The sequence below is a fragment of the Toxotes jaculatrix genome, chromosome 7 (genome assembly GCF_017976425.1).
Source record: "Toxotes jaculatrix isolate fToxJac2 chromosome 7, fToxJac2.pri, whole genome shotgun sequence".
Taxonomy (NCBI): domain Eukaryota; kingdom Metazoa; phylum Chordata; class Actinopteri; family Toxotidae; genus Toxotes; species Toxotes jaculatrix.
The window spans coordinates 7,737,460-7,752,894 of NC_054400.1; the positions used below are offsets into that span (position 1 = coordinate 7,737,460).

The 15,435-nt window shown below is 40.6% G+C and overlaps 2 protein-coding genes across 5 annotated transcripts; one reads left to right on the plus strand and one right to left on the minus strand.

Annotated features, from left to right (window-relative positions):
- The first annotated feature begins 1,515 nt into the window (after nt 1–1,515).
- On the plus strand, nt 1,516–5,628 carry sb:cb288. Of its 2 annotated transcripts, none has more exons than XM_041043248.1 (5): nt 1,516–1,725; nt 2,247–2,301; nt 3,400–3,471; nt 4,455–4,539; nt 4,773–5,628. In XM_041043248.1, the coding sequence occupies exons 1-5, from the start codon at nt 1,666–1,668 to the stop codon at nt 4,819–4,821; spliced, it is 321 nt and encodes a 106-aa protein (XP_040899182.1). In that variant the 5' UTR covers nt 1,516–1,665; the 3' UTR covers nt 4,822–5,628. The 2 variants fall into 2 exon arrangements, with proteins under 2 accessions (XP_040899182.1, XP_040899183.1); XM_041043249.1 differs by lacking the exon at nt 1,516–1,725 and adding an exon at nt 1,756–1,855.
- Nucleotides 5,629–8,510: 2,882 nt separating this feature from the next.
- osmr (oncostatin M receptor) lies at nt 8,511–15,291 on the minus strand. 3 transcript variants are annotated; one of them, XM_041042560.1, is made up of 17 exons: nt 15,164–15,291; nt 14,917–15,071; nt 14,566–14,719; nt 13,819–14,091; nt 13,596–13,725; nt 13,220–13,368; nt 12,800–12,933; nt 12,563–12,704; nt 12,211–12,296; nt 11,850–12,060; nt 11,484–11,669; nt 11,285–11,386; nt 10,583–10,750; nt 10,185–10,337; nt 9,922–10,006; nt 9,738–9,822; nt 8,511–9,460 (listed from the first exon to the last, which is right to left on the minus strand). In XM_041042560.1, exons 1-17 carry the CDS (start codon nt 15,249–15,251, stop codon nt 9,053–9,055), a joined length of 2,709 nt encoding a protein of 902 aa, XP_040898494.1. In that variant the 5' UTR covers nt 15,252–15,291; the 3' UTR covers nt 8,511–9,052. The 3 variants fall into 3 exon arrangements, with proteins under 3 accessions (XP_040898494.1, XP_040898493.1, XP_040898492.1); XM_041042559.1 differs by having other exon boundaries at nt 9,922–10,003; nt 11,850–12,063; XM_041042558.1 differs by having other exon boundaries at nt 11,850–12,063.
- Between the last annotated feature and the right edge of the window lie 144 nt (nt 15,292–15,435).

Consider the following 15,435-nt stretch of genomic DNA (forward strand, 5'->3'; position numbering starts at 1 on the left):
GCAGTGTGGCTAACATGTAACCCTCCTGTCCTGTGTAAGAATTAGAGCTAATGAGCAGGATAGGAGTTGTGAGCTGTTTTACTCTGTGTGCGGTAGCCATGCTTTTCACTCTGGTAGCCAACACATGATACTTAAGCGGGTTTTTAGAGTTCAAAAGCTCTTTTGGACCTCTGCAGTCCAAGGCTCATCTGTACCTCTCAAACCTATGGTCACTTGCATTTTAGCATCATTTCTTGTGACTGGGGTGATTCGGAGGAGCCTCAGGTGCTGTTGCTCTCTCTGGCTTCTTATTGTGTGCTAGTCAAATTTTCCCTAAATTTGGTATAAAGTTTAAAAAGAGAACAGACGTGCATCATTATAAACTGAGTGATCTCACAACCTCTCCATGACAAGACACTCCACTGCTTTTTTTTTTTTTTTTACTTTGAGCACTGTTTGCTTTGTGTTCAGCTCTGACTGCGTAGAAATTTCTTTCTTCATAAACTGCTGATCAGTTTAAGATAAAGAGATGCCTTTGGTTGTATATTTTAAGATGTTTCTCTCTTTTTGCTGTATGTGTATATGATTTGCGGATATACAGCATCTGCAGGTTGCATTAATGTTGAGTGCCTGTGTGTGTGAGATCTGAATTTGCTCATTCTGCTTTTACAGTGTAAACAATTGTGCAATATCTTTGCAGACCCTGTCTCTCTCTTCAAAGTAGAGAGAGTAAATGGAAAAATTGCCCATAAAGGACAGTAAATTGACCTTTGTATTAGCTTTTCTTATGACCGACTCCCATAGTGAAGGTTGTCCAGGGTTGTTTTTGAGATACTTCTTTGATATATTCTTTTCAAAAACATCCAATTAATGTTCTGAATTTGAAAACCTGTCAGATCTATATATGCTGTAGCTATTTGCAGGTCAGGTCTTACTGACCAGTGTGATAAACAGTCTGCATTCAACGTTGTCATCCAGATGTGGTCTGCAAATTTAAAATTTAAAAAGACTTCAGATAATAAACGGTTCTTTTCTGTCTGTATTAACATTTTCTTTTTGGAATACTGTTTTGTTCAAACACTGACTCTTTACTGAACATGTGATCTTGCTTAGATAAACAGAAAAATAACTTATTGTGTGCTATGTCTTCATTGTTTCAGGCATCCAAGTGGAAATTATTTTTCTTAAGGTTGCAGTGAGGTGCTGCAGGAAATCCTGCCACGCAGTGTAAAGGCTATCTTCTTCTGTCCAGCAAAGAGAAGTCAACAGTCCTATCTTTAATATCTATAACTTCAATCAGCAAACTGAGGTCCGTGTGGCGCTGTACTCCGCCTTTTCGCAGGAAGGTTAGCCGAGAATCTGGTGCACCCTTCTCTGGTAATGGGAACTGTTGCAACTTAATATAAGCGGAAAACCGGGAAGTGTATCTGGGTAACGCAACTTGCAAATGATCATAACCGTAAGGTGACAAAAACAAATCTCTAAACAACTTAAATCAACATTTTCTTTTCTTTCATTTTAACACCCTGCGCGCACTGTGTGCCGAGGATCTTGTCCATGCAAAGCGTAAAATACGCGTTCCGAGAGGAGCTCGTGAATGCAGCACCAGAGGCGCGTCTCAGCGCGCAGCTGAGGTGAGCTGAAAACAGCGTGAGCTGGTTCAGGTCTGGCCGCACAGCCACAGAAATGTGGACGGAGGCGCAAAACAAGAGCTGGGCTGTCATCAGCGACGGAAACAGAACGAAGGTAAGAGGCTAAAAAGGGAAAACGCTTTCTGCAGTGCAGCTATGCACCATCATCCAAGGGTGAGTCTTCTCTGGTGGGATAGAGTCCTATAACGAGTTTTTACCTGGACTGGCTTCGGGTTTCTCACACGGTACGCTTCAGGAAGTGTTGTCCCAACGAAAATGTTTTGGAAATTTGTGTCTCGCTCGCATTTTCTTATCTTCGTGTCTGTCGTTGCCCTAAGCGTTCTGATTTTTCCACTTTGTTTGACTTCCTGCAGCAAGTTTCGCTCCTCTGCTGTGAGCAACAGGACTTGTTGCTGATCTATCCTGCAACTTATTTTCCTTCTTTTTATCTCTCTCTTCTTCTCCCTCCCCCATGTTCCAAATAAATGTATTTGTCATAAACGGTTGATTTTAACCTGCATAAGACGAGTTGGTTGTTTTTCAGAGCTAGAGTTGTGTGCCCTGTTCTGTCGTCGGTGCCCCACGCTCAACTTTTTTTTTTTCTGCTCAAACATGACTGTTTTGCTGCATTTTCAGATGGTTGACCCAGATCTGACACTGCAGCTTTTAGATGCTGTTCAGCTGAGAAATGGTGAGGTTTTATCTCCTCTGTCTTCTTCTTGAGTTGTAATCAGGAGGTCACCAGGGAGGTCCAAAGTTTTTGGCCTATGCCGGTTAAAATGCATGTAAGGTATAATTTCAATTTTTAGTTGTAAGTTGGTATCTTGTATTTTATGTATGTATGTATGTAATTCTTGTAAGAAACTGAAGTACAGGTATGTCCCACAGTGTTATATAAAACGCCATACATGGATTTCAAAAGCACATAAAACTTTGACATAATTAAAGCAGATTACAGTTCCAGAAGTAACTGGAGAGTCCACTTCAGGTAAATTCCAGTTATGTAGTATTCATACTTTAGCAGTACGTCAGCTTTAGATGCCTGTCAATCAGTGCTATTAGTTCAGACAAATAGCAAGGTGCCAAAGAAGCTTGGTAGTTCCTGCACACAGTGAAGGTGCAGTGGTCACAAAAATTGTAATTATTCAATGTAGAAAGGGGAAAATCAAGAAAACGTATTATATGCAACACTAGTTGCTGGTCAAAGCTCACAGACAACACTATATCTGCAAAAATGGCAATATAAATGTTTTAAATACACAGAGAATGTACATAATAAACTACAGTAAATTAGTTGACCAGAAAAGGGAGTTACTGATTGAACAAGAGTCAATTAATTGGTTCTTGCTGCAACCCTTGATAGTTTGGAAATCTTAAGAGGCTCACAACAAACAAGCTCCTGAAGGCTCACTAAAAAAGAAGGGTAAAACTGTACAGAACTGTAATACTCACTGTAAGTCACCACAAACATCAATCAACAATGCTGACACAGTTTCAGCAAACCCTGCACATCATGAGCTAGCTAAAGGTGGTTTGGAGGAAATGTGCTGCACAAAGACCCTCACATTTCAGGATGTACTATATCATTGAGGTGTTGTGTAGCTCATGTATGATGAGGTCCTTTACTTTGTTCACTCACCTGCACTTTAATAGTGACCAATACAAATTCTAGATTATTACTGTTTTAACTCACATGGACATTGTTAATTTAAATGTAATTCTTATTGGTGGTTCAGTTGCATAGGCAAATGTGAACACACACTCACTCATTGTTTTCTTTCTCGTGAAGGTTCAGCTGCAGCCGCCACTCCTCCCTCCAGGACAGAGGACTCTTCAACCAGGAGTAGTGGGATCATCCCTGGTGAGCACCACTTTTACAAAAACCTGATGTGTTTTCAGACCCAGGACCTGTTTCAGAGAAAAACACCTTGAGTCAACAGCTAACAAAGACTGCCTGTTTCACTCAGAGAGTCAAGACCCACAAATGAAGGGGAGTCAAGTTGCACCACCAACAGTCAACCAAGCTTTAAAACCGTTTATTTGGCAGTTCTTTTTGGAGTAACTGCAAAGAAATAGAAGTCTATCAAATTGCTTGGGGATATTTTCATTGGCTGAGCCAGAGACCAAGATTTTCCAAAAATACTGAAACTGCTGTTTTTGTCAAGCAACATTTCCATCTTGTACTCTTCTTTCTCTCTGTGTATTTCAACATGCAGTGCTTTGATGACTTACAGTGTATGTTTCTTGCTTATCATTTGAACCTTGTACTGGAGAACTTTTGGGACCCCTGGTCCCTCATGTTTCCAAGCCTCTGTTTGCTTGGGCACCATATAAACTGTCATGAGTCCCTATCAATACACAGTGAAGCATTCCACTGTGAGAGCATGCAGGTGTCTGAGTTTAAAGGACTGTATTACTTAAAAAGATCATTTAACACAACTTCAGTAAACTGGGCACTTCTTTAACTCAGTATGTTTTGAAACACAACTCATTGCTGGTCAGGATCAATATACCCTCTAACAGAAGGGGAGAGAGTCCCAAAGCAGTGAAAAAACTTTTTTTTTTCTTTCAGAGTTGAGGATTCTTTTGGTATATTATAGAGCAGTGAGGATATATAGGAAAATGAGGATCAGAAATATGCCTATGAATAAAAAAAAGTTTTTTTGTTTTCTGTGGAGGAACTGGTGCATTCAGCTGAACAGGATGAATATCAGGTAAACAAATTATTTCTGCAATACTCCCTGCAGAAGATCCAACCTAAAAAGTGAATTGCTGCACTCGGTCTTCATTAGGTCTCATGCATGTATGAAGTTGTAGTTTAACATTTGTGTTTTGTGCTTTTAGGGTTAATTGCAGCCACAGTGTTCATTGCCTTTTTACTTGCTCTCTATGCCATCCTCTGGAAGTGCATGGTGTCACCACCACAACGGTAAAGAACACACACAAGCCCAAACTTGATTTTGCTAGAGCCTCAATTTAATTTTGTTTACGCAGTGATCTTTCAAACTGCTGTTTGTTTTACCTGCCTGAACTTTGCATCCCAGCTCATCAAAGAAAGACAAATCGCCTCACATGATCTGCACTTTTTTCCACCTCATATTAAACTGCATTACCGTTTCCTTGTAGTTGTCATGTGAATACTCATTTTTGTTTCCCTTTCAGAAAGCACAGCAAAGTGAGGGTGAGAGTACAACAAAGGCATTCTGTGTGAAGACCGGCTTCCAGGTTGCGTCTGTTCCGCAGGTTATTTTGGATCGTAATGGTGTGGACTAAAATCTGAAAACAGACTTTGTTCCCTGTCAGTGAAAAGCACCAGACTGACAATATGCTGAGGAATATCCTCCTTCTAATGGATCCAAAGATCAATCCACAAAAAAAAACTGACGCAACAGAGTGGATGTGTTACCCATTTCCCACAGCTTTACTGTCTGCCGGTGGCCCCATGATGATGTGAATCACTTTTTCGGCATGTCAGATTGTGCTGCTGTTCTTCTGTTTTTATTTTTATTTTTTCTGTGAACTCTGCACTACTGAGAAACAAGGCTGTTTAGGCCACAGCTCGCTCCAGTGACCGATAAGCTGTGTGTATGTGTGTGTCAGAGAGAGGGAGAGAGAGACTGTGGTATAGTTAGTATATGCACATTTCTTTTCATGTTTTATACCTGCACCAAATGGACAGTGGCATTTTAAACATATCCTCTATACTTGCATTGTATTTCCTAATAGCATTTTTAAAGTACACAATAGCATCAGTGGGTTCCATTTACATCTATTTTGTTTCTTAAAGATATTTAGGAAAACTAAGGTTGCCTAGGGTGTTCAGGACAGTCAGCTAATCACCTCGACTCAAGTCTTTACCGATCATTCCCTGTGGAAATCTAGGAACTGATTTTCATTTTGTTTTTATAGTTGTCCTTTGTTGTCGTCTTTAAAATCCACATGGTTTATCCAAGCTACTCAGGATGTTGTAACTACAGACTTTTGATTCTCTGCAATAAACTTTGTGTTTTTTCATATATATATATTTTTTTTTACATTTAGTGGACGCCACTATAAATAAATACAAAGATAACTGACCGAGTCACAATCAGAGACTATAAAATTGGACGTAGCACCCGTGACGTCACCCATTGGTTTCGGGGAGTCTGTTTTGTGACCAAACCATGGCCATTTCAGCTGCGCCATCTTGGATTTTAGTGGGAGTGTACTTTCCATATCTGGCGAAGAGGCGGTTACTCTGCGGGTCAGCCGGCCGAGAACCCGGCCACTTAGCTCGGAGCAACCGAGCTAGCCTAAGGCTAATCAGCTAGGCTAACAAGCTAAGCGGCATCTACACGCAGCTACATCCACCACAGGACAGTCCCCGAGTCTGACCCGACTAGCTCGACCCAGTGTAACCGCGACACACAGCATACAACAGAGATCATAATGTCGCTACTGTGTTTTAAACATCACTGTTTCAGATAGAGAGATTTTAGGTGAAGCTGCAGGGTTTGGTGGAGTTGTAGGGGGAAATTTATTTCTAGCCTATTATTTAACTGTGAAACCATCATTATTTCATATTAATAAAATATATTAAAACGTTAAAAACATTCTTATTGTTGTTGTCATTATTATTAATGATAACAATAAATAATGATAATAATATATTAAAATGCTTAATAATTAATATTTACCGGCTTTCACCGCTGCGTCCACCCACTATCCACTTACAGTTACAGCAGCACACAAACAACAGCAGCCGCTTACTGACGGAGCTGCTCTGTCCATGCAATGTCGGACTTTTTACACAGAAAAATGAGACGAAGTAAAATTGTAGCCTAGTATTACCGCAATAAACGGACTCTGAGAGCACGGAACACACCGCAACAGCGTTCCTTATTAACATTAGCTGCTCCGGTCCTCTATCTGTATCAGCAGCGACCATAAATCGGCAATTATGTCATAAGCCAGCGGCAAAAATATGCTAATACATGCTAATTAGTGCAAACATCCAGGTAAAATAGTGAGAAATTTACTTACCGAAAAAACTGCAACATAGACTCCTTCGACGGTCGGTTAGTACAGTCTACACTACAACAAGCCCTATATCAGGGGTGTCCAAACTGTTCCACAAAGGGCCGGTGTAGCTGCAGGTTTTTGTTCAAACCAAGCAGCAGCACACCAGACTTCACTCATTTAATCAACTGATCTCAGTCTTCAGACAGTTGATTGGTCACACTGTGTGTTCTTCATTGGTTGGAACAAAAACCTGCAGCCACACCAGCTCTTTGTGGAACAGTTTGGACACCCCTGCCCTATATTGTCATAAAAACCTATCCGAACATTGTCAGACAAACACGGACACTGCCGCCCCTGTCAACCGCTGGAGGTAGCCGGAGGCCTCTGGATGTAGCCACCTAGCCCTGCCGATGCTTTAGCAAAGAGCTAACTGCCAGTGTCTGTCTATGAGGCTGTCACTCAACGTAACAACACCCAAATTTATGAAAGAATTTTAAGCCTAAAAAACACTAAAACGGTTGTGGTACAACCCCCCTCCCCTCACCACAGTGTTCACGGAGGTGTAAACTATCAATAGAGACCAAAAACAAAGAATGTACCAGGCTGTAAATATGTATTTTTTAGACTGTAAAGTTGGCTAAAGTAAAGTTTAACATGGGGGCCTTAGCATGGAGAATTGCTCACTTCTGGAGCCAGCCCCCAGCGGCAGCCGAGGAACTGCAGCTTTTTGAACGCGGAAGTGATCCTCACTGCTGAAACCCACAACTGCCCCCTTGGTCACAAGTTTCATTGAAACCACTAATCATACTCAATCACTTGCTTTTCCTTTGCTTCATGGTGTATTTCTAAATTAGCTTAAGCATGGAATAAGGAAAGTATTGGTGTTGGGAGTCAAGGCATTTTTTCCCTCAGGTCAAATTCTGTGGATTGATTTATGCAGGAATTTGATTGAAACTGAGCAGTAAACAGATTAAGGGCCAGTATGAGTGTAAAAGAAGAAAAGTTCTTATCTCTGATTTTTCATCTGTTTTCTTGTGTAAGTGGATGATATGCATCAATAATATCTGGCCAGCTTTATAAAAGTTCATGAGATACTGAATCAAAGACAAAACTCAGACCAGCCTTTTCTGTGTCATACGTGTGGGTCAGATTGACACATAAGTGGACACAGTCCAGTAGCCACTGAGATACCCTGCCAAATATGCTATTAGCTGCATGATATGTGTCACAGCCACAGCAGAGGTCTGACACATGTTTTCAGAACCAGTTCTGCAACAATCCCAAAAAAAAAAAAAAAAAAACCCACAGAGGAGTGAGAATGACTGACGTAATGAACAAGGAATGCGGTTTGGTGGAAATGTGAATGTTGATGGAAATTGTGTAGAATTACTCAGAGATATCTTAACTGACAACTGATTAAAAACTGAGATACTAAAGCAACTCAGAATGGACAACAGCAGAAGACCAGGTTCGGTTCCACTCCTATCACCCAAAAAACAGAAATCTGAGGCTGCTAGTGTTCCTCTGACACCTGGAAATTCACAAGGCAGTTCACAAGAGATAAAATCACTTTATACAAAATTACATTATCAAATGTAACAAATCTCTGGCTCCATATTTGCTGGAAACCGGAATTCATAACTGAAGAACAAAGTGTCAGCAGACATGTAGGAGGAGACATTTGCTATCACCAAATGACCTGTTCCAACAAGTAGAGAGAATTTCAAGTGTAAGATTCCAGCATGTTTTGATATTTGAGTCAGACCCTTATCACAGTAAAAATAGACTCCTTACCCATAAGTCACTGATGGACAAACTTCAGAGAACTGAATTTAAAATGAACAAAGAAATTCTGAGGATTATTCACTCTCTTATTTGTTTATTTATTTTTTTGCTTAAGTTCTCTTAACTATTACATCAATGTGGTTGATTTTTTTAAAAAAAAAGTTATGCAAACACACATCTCTCCGTCACGCTCCTGAGTTCTCCTTCTTAAGGAGGACGTTAAGCTGCCTTATCAGTACTTACCATTTGCATCCTGGAGATTAACATCTCTAGTTGCTTCACAGTTTACCAAAATCATTACAGGGAGTTTCTCTTAAACTGTTGTGTACAATTTCACATATAACAGCACCTGTAGTTTCACTGGTGGACTATGCTGTAGCAGAGAAAACGCAGAGTTTTTAGATTGCCTGCACTGTGTTTTTGGCTTTACATACAATATGTCCCAATAAGTCAGCAAGCTACATTTGTTCAATCAAATTGCATATACATATAGTATGTTAAAATGTGGCAGAAATAGAAAACATACTTACATTAGAGAGCTGTATTTTCACAATATATCCAATAAGCAAAGCATCTATTTACAGTATTTAGACTACTGAAATGGAGACATAAAATTTATGACATTGAAGTTTTTGATTTGGTCTTTGACTTCATACTTACAAAGTATCACTGGAGACATAACCATATATAACACTGCATGATTCCTGCAGACAGTCAGAAGGTTCAAAGCTTGATTTGATTTCACTGAACGTGACTTCTTCTTGGGGCTCAGAAAAATCCTCCACCTTGGAGTGAAAGTAAGTCTTGTTGGTGATGTGTGTTATTTGAGGAAGGGCCAGTCCCTCGCAGAGCAACGTGACCAACTGTGGACGGTAGTCTTGCACTGGCAGGCAGAAGGGTGACAAGGATGAAAAAGAGGACAGGGAGGTAGGAGAGGGCGGTGTGTTCAGGGGTCCAGGATCTCTGAGTGTGGCTGTATGATTCAGAGGAGGGTGGGTATTTATGATCTCAATGTCACAGCTGATGCACTCTTCCACCTTGTGAGGCTGCACCCTCTCAACAGTCTATAAAAACATGTAGAGGGGATTATAAAAATGTAAACGCTCGGCAAATGATTAAAACAAGTCTAAGCAATAGAAGCCCATAGATAGTTTCTATCTATGGGCCTAATGTACATAAAATAGAGTGTGTACATGACAACGGCAGGTAAAACGTCAACTGTAGTTTAGCGTTTCTCTACAAAAAGTGTTATACAGTAAATGTATTAAAGATTAAGATTATACACAAGAAAGTTGTTTCCTTTCAGTGCATAATTTGACCATTTGAGTGGTTTGTCCATACCTCATGCAGGAAGCTGTCTAACTCTGAAATTTTGATGTTCATTCCAACTGGATAAGCAAATATCTCCTTCAGCCCTCTCTTCAGACTGGAAGAGGAACAGAACAAAAAAAGTGAGATGGAAGAGAGAGGCCCCAGGTCATCTTCTTCTGCAGGACTGTTAAAGTAAAGATTTAAAGTTACTCACATTTTTCTTTGAGGCCACAGGAGAATGGTGCAACCCAACAGTAACAAGATGGGAATCAGTATCATGGTCAGGTGAGCAGAGTCTACTAGAGGAAACAGAAGATGAGCGGTGGGAACAATTTAACAGTAAAATTCAAGCAAGCCTGTGTACTGGAATTTGAGAATGCCTAGTCAAGATCCTTGGAGAAAAAAACAAAACCAAAATCAACTGATGCTGCTGAATTGTTATATCTCTGAGATCGTTATGGATGTTATGGAGCTCACAGTTGTATCTGGTCCTGATGGTGATACTGGCTGTTTCTCCAGGCCCCACCTTAGTGAGAGCTCTCACAGAGAAAGCATACTCATGGCTCTGCTTCAGACCCTCTATGGTAACAGACTTCCTCCGGGGGTCTGCCACTGACATGTTGAACATATCTAAATGTAAACAAAATGACACCACATTAACATTAACTATTAATAATTAATGTTGTTCAGCAACAGCATTACTCAAGTGTGACTCAAACCGGAGAGACTGCTTCTAATGACCAAAGAAATTAAAACATATTATTGTTATTTGTCCTCATCTATAATTTATTTCATTTTTGATAATAGTCATATTTTGCTCAGAAAAAGATCAAGATCAAGAATTAATAACACCGGAAGGTGTCCTCTGCACCTACTCGCAGTATGACCTGGCAGCATATTAGATCCAGCTTCTTGTACAGTAACCAGATAACCAGTGATGAATCCAGGGTGAGCCGGATCATCCTCATCATAATGCCACTCCAGTGTCACAGATGAGGGAGTACTCTGAGGAGATTCAACAAGACGTGGGGGCCGTACAGCTTCTGCAGAAAAGGAGGTGGTTTTGAAGAAGGAAGACAGGTAAAAACTATTAAAATTAAAGCAACAGACTTCAAGAATTAATGTAACTTCTCCAACTGATGTCAGCCCACCAGGACTTTCTATCAAACACCTGCACTGTTGTGCTGATGTCAGAATCCACTGCAAAAGTTTCAGTCTGATAAAAAATTGATTTGGTTTTTTCACTGATTTTTTTTGAGTTTGTTTTTTTTTTTTCATTTTAAATAAGAACATATCTGACAAACAGGAAAGACAGTCTTATCTGCAGATGACATCTGAAGGACGCCCTCATTAGAGCCTTGGATGTAGACATCCTGTGTCAAAACTTCAGCTGCAACACTTTTTTTTAACCATATGCTCAAGAGCTTCTCTCTCCTGCAGTATACCTGATCAGCCTGAATCATATCTTAAACCCTTCTATCAGCAAAACGTCTAATTAACTTCATGAACAAATATCAGCTCCACATAACATACACGTATATTTCCCATCCAATTCATTAACCAGTAATTACACTTACCAAGCTCTTGTGAGTATCCAGTCTGTATCTCCAATAGTCTGTGTTCATTTGCTGTGCATCCATAGATATTAAATGTATACCTGCAACCCGCTTTGAAATTACCTGCAAAATGAAGGTGTATGACAATGAATGCCAAAACAGGAATAGCTTAAAGGTACTTACAGTGACCACCAAAGGAAAATAATAAAAAAAAACTTACTAGCAGGTAGGAATAATGTGTTTTTTCCCTCTAGCATCTTTGTCCATTGCAAAGTACAAGGCACCGTGTTTCCCATAAGGCACCACTCCACTGTATAGCCACAAGTGGCAGTGTCCTGCTCAGCCCAGGACAGATTGAAACCACCAGCTATGCTGCTGCTCAACCGCTTCTCTATGGGGAGGTTCTCTGGACATAAACACAAATGCAAACCACTTCATATGTAATTATGTCAGACTGCCAAAGACTGTGGTTGGTTCAAATCTAAACCACTAAAGTGATACATCCAGAAAAGTTGTGCTGAAGGTGGGTTCAAAGCACAACTAAGCTGAACTGAGAGAATCTCAGGTGACTCCATGTGTTGCTCACCTCTATTGTCCAACTTTGGGATGGTGATGTGATCAACGATGGATGGGGCTTTGTGAAAGACAGCCTGGACAGTGAAGTTACACTGTGATGGACCAATGTACACCTCTGCCTGGGTCTGTCCACTGCCCTTCCACTCAGTCCTGTTTTGGCCTTCCTGTGACCACTGAATTGTGTAACCTTGGATGTTTACAGTGGCCCCTGAGACAGGAACCTGCTGAGAACAAAGGAGGTCATGAATGTTCATACTGTGGTGATATACATTCCCTTAACTGAACCAAACAAAGAGTTTGTTCAACATTACACCAGTTCTTGTGCCCAAATTACACATTTGCAGGGAAAACATACAAGCTTAGTGTCTCACCAGTGTCCACAATAGAGTCACTTGACGACTTTGGAGGTCGGACATCCTCTCTATTCTCCTCCATAAGTTTAATGTCACAAACGGATCTAAGGAAAGCACGTGAAGATTATTTGTTTAAGGTGTCTTAGGCATCAGCAGATCATTCAATACCACAACCAGTATACTTGTTGTATGTACTAACACTGTAGTACTACCAGTAGTTTATAGTCCTGATTTTGTTTTGGCCTGAAACCGTATGAAATTCTTGGCTTTTAACTTGGTCTGAGCATGCTCTTGACTCAAACTTCTTTTAACTTGGGACTTGAAGTGGACTTGACATACTGTCCTGGTAATACACACTTTTTGTACTCACAGGTTGTGAAGGATTTGGGCTGTGTCCATTTTCCCCATTTTTTGCCATTGACAGAGCAGCGTACCCTGGTAGAGTAGCTTGTGTTGGGAAGCAGATTTTCCAGTTTGACTTTGCAGAGACCATTCACACTTTTACAGTTCACCTGTTACAGACACACAAATGAAAGGTGTAAAAAAAATGCAATGAACCCTCCAATTCTGCAGTATGAACATTTCAGTTAAACCAGATTAACCTCACCTCGGTGGTGTTGTCTGGGTCTATGGTGACCTGACAGACAAGGTTCATCTGAGTCAAATACCCTTGTATGATCCAGGACACAGTGGTGTCTGTCACTTCAGGGCTCACTCTATACAATTCCACAACAGGAAACACTAATGGCAACACAACGGCAATGAAATCCACACACTTAATAAAAGTGATGATTGTGAAGTGAACATTCAAACAACGCAATGACTACACCAGGACTTTTTTCAATACATTGTGTAGATAAACCACAGGAGCCTAAGCGAACACACCATTACCAAGGATGTTTATCTTAGGGCATATTAATACATGTTGCTTGAGTTTTTAGGGTTTTAAAAACACAACTGAAATTATACAGCTACAACATATACTATATATTACATAGTCTGTTTAGATGCCTGGATGACCTCTGACCTCTTTCAGAGATATTGAAGCTGTAGCTCTCTGTCTCCTCTCCAAGCTGGTCCTTCACCATTACACTGATTTTGTATTCCTCCAACTGTGGGATGGCCGGAAAAGTGCAAGACGTTGGCTCGCAGTTGATGGGAGCCTGGTCTGAGTTCCTGTGTTTTCATCAGCAGAGAACAGAGTTGAAGTGTCTGTTTGGAATTGGTTTGGAGTTTCTTAGGCTTTCCTGCTCTGTGACCCTGTTTTTTTAGCAGTGTTGCCATGCTCTCTTGTAAATGTGAGTTGGATAAGTGTTTATAAAAACACTGCAGTCTACGTCTGAAATTATGGATGTGAAACTTCAGAAAATAGATCCTCAGTGTTTGGTAATGTGTGCACTTACTCTATGTGAAGAGTGTGTGTTTGCTTGTTGCTATCATATGGGTATCGATTTCTGCCTGGATCCCAGGTGCATGTGACAGTAGTCATGTGTGAGGTCACGCAGGTGAGGTTTCTGGGCTTCTGGGCAGGAACTACAACGCACAGATACACACATACATATTATGTATGTATGGAAAATTTATATTAAAAGAATGTCATGGATGTAAACAGTAATTCAAACTCACAACTGACATAGTTCCAGATGTGACTCATCTTGTTGGTTGTATCACCGCAACCGAGTAAAAGAGCTGGTCTGATGGTTGGTGGGGGGATAGTCAGGTTGTCTACAACGATGGCCTTGACTCTGGCTCCAATGTTGATAAGGGGGTATTCCATGTTCATGAAGGTTATGTTGGTGATATTAACTCCTACTGGGGGAACACAGCAGAACATAGCACTGCTGCCCTCTCTCAGCACCCGCTGGAATGGGAATATCTTGGTCTCAGTCACCTCAACTCCTAGAGGTCAGAGAGTAAGGTTATAGAGCAGTCTGATGTGCAGCTCTGCATACAAGCAGTGGTGCTGCTACAAGTATCTATAATCCCTTGTATGTTCTAAGACCCCTAAACCCTCTCTGCCGTCATCCCTTAATACAAGTTACTAGACTAATGAGAGATGTAAAATGTGTGTTAGTGTTTTGGATAATACCTCCAAAAACTATAAACAATAAAAATGTTACCCATCCGAGTATATTATGAACAGGCTTTAAGTAGGAGGTAACAACAGATGCTGCAACAGTTGAAAAACACTGATATAAAGATTGGTGAAAGGGAAGAGGAAAAGGATGGAGGGCCTCGATCTTTCTGAGAATACAGCTACTGGTGTTTATCTGTTATCACGATCAGTGAAAGCATGCAACAAACAGACCTGTTTTCTATGCATTTGGTTTTATTCACATACACTGATAACTTAACAGAATGGCATCATCTCACCGTAGTTAGTTACCCATTTGCTCCAGGGACTCGAGACAGACTGATTGTAGAAGCGTCGTATCCTGACTGAGTGATCCGCACACTCCAGAGGCAGATCAGAGGTCCATGTCCATGTATATTCGTCTGAATCCGCAGAGGGTATGCTGACATTTTTCTACATTAACAGAGACAGGGAAAAATAGTACATAAGTTTGAGTTGAGTTGAATTTGAACTGGTGATTATCAGTAACAGCATCATTCATAGAAAATCCTTTTAAAGTAGGATACTCAATACCATAAAATTACCGGGGTACAGCTATACAAACCTGTTAAACAGTATGAATTCCAGGGAACAAAATCTTCAGTACTCACACTGTAAATAACGGTGTGGTTTTCAGTGCGACTGATCTGGATCTCGTTAACGGTGCCTTCTAAACCATCATGGTTTATAAGCCAGCTCACCATGAGGCTTTGCCTGTCACTGGCTGCCTGCAGATGACTGATGCTCGATCTTGGTGGCTGCCGAACTGGCACACAGTGCAACACAATGTGTGTAAAGTCACAAGACATATTTAAGGAGTTTTACAATGGGAACTGAAAGAATTTAAATAAAACTCACCAGTGTCTAAGCAGCATCCACTGTTATCCTCAGAAAACATCAGATACAACCAAAGCAGGTTAATCAAGGATATTCTGAAAGGTTTCATCCTCTCAGTAGAAAAATGATCAAAGTAAAACCAAAGCAGAAACACTGACCATTCGCTGTGAAGACTAACGGAAAATCTCATGAGTCAGTGGTTATTGGAAGCCTGCCTACAATTGCTGTAAGAGTATTATGATGACGTAATCATGTAACATCAAAACCCCTGAAAGGCGGGTAAATGTCAAACT

Excerpts from the sequence above, each read along its gene's own strand:
- sb:cb288 (XM_041043248.1), top strand. The coding sequence starts at position 1,666 with ATGTGGACGGAGGCGCAAAACAAGAGCTGGGCTGTCATCAGCGACGGA. Across the intron at positions 1,726-2,246 it reads GCGACGGAAACAGAACGAAG|ATGGTTGACCCAGATCTGAC; the intron begins GTAAGAGGCTAA and ends CTGCATTTTCAG. Across the intron at positions 4,540-4,772 it reads ATGGTGTCACCACCACAACG|AAAGCACAGCAAAGTGAGGG; the intron begins GTAAAGAACACA and ends TTTCCCTTTCAG.
- osmr (XM_041042558.1), bottom strand. The coding sequence starts at position 15,251 with ATGAAACCTTTCAGAATATCCTTGATTAACCTGCTTTGGTTGTATCTG. Across the intron at positions 13,726-13,818 it reads CATCTGGAACTATGTCAGTT|TTCCTGCCCAGAAGCCCAGA; the intron begins GTGAGTTTGAAT and ends TGTGCGTTGTAG. Across the intron at positions 9,461-9,737 it reads TAGACAGCTTCCTGCATGAG|ACTGTTGAGAGGGTGCAGCC; the intron begins GTATGGACAAAC and ends ATGTTTTTATAG.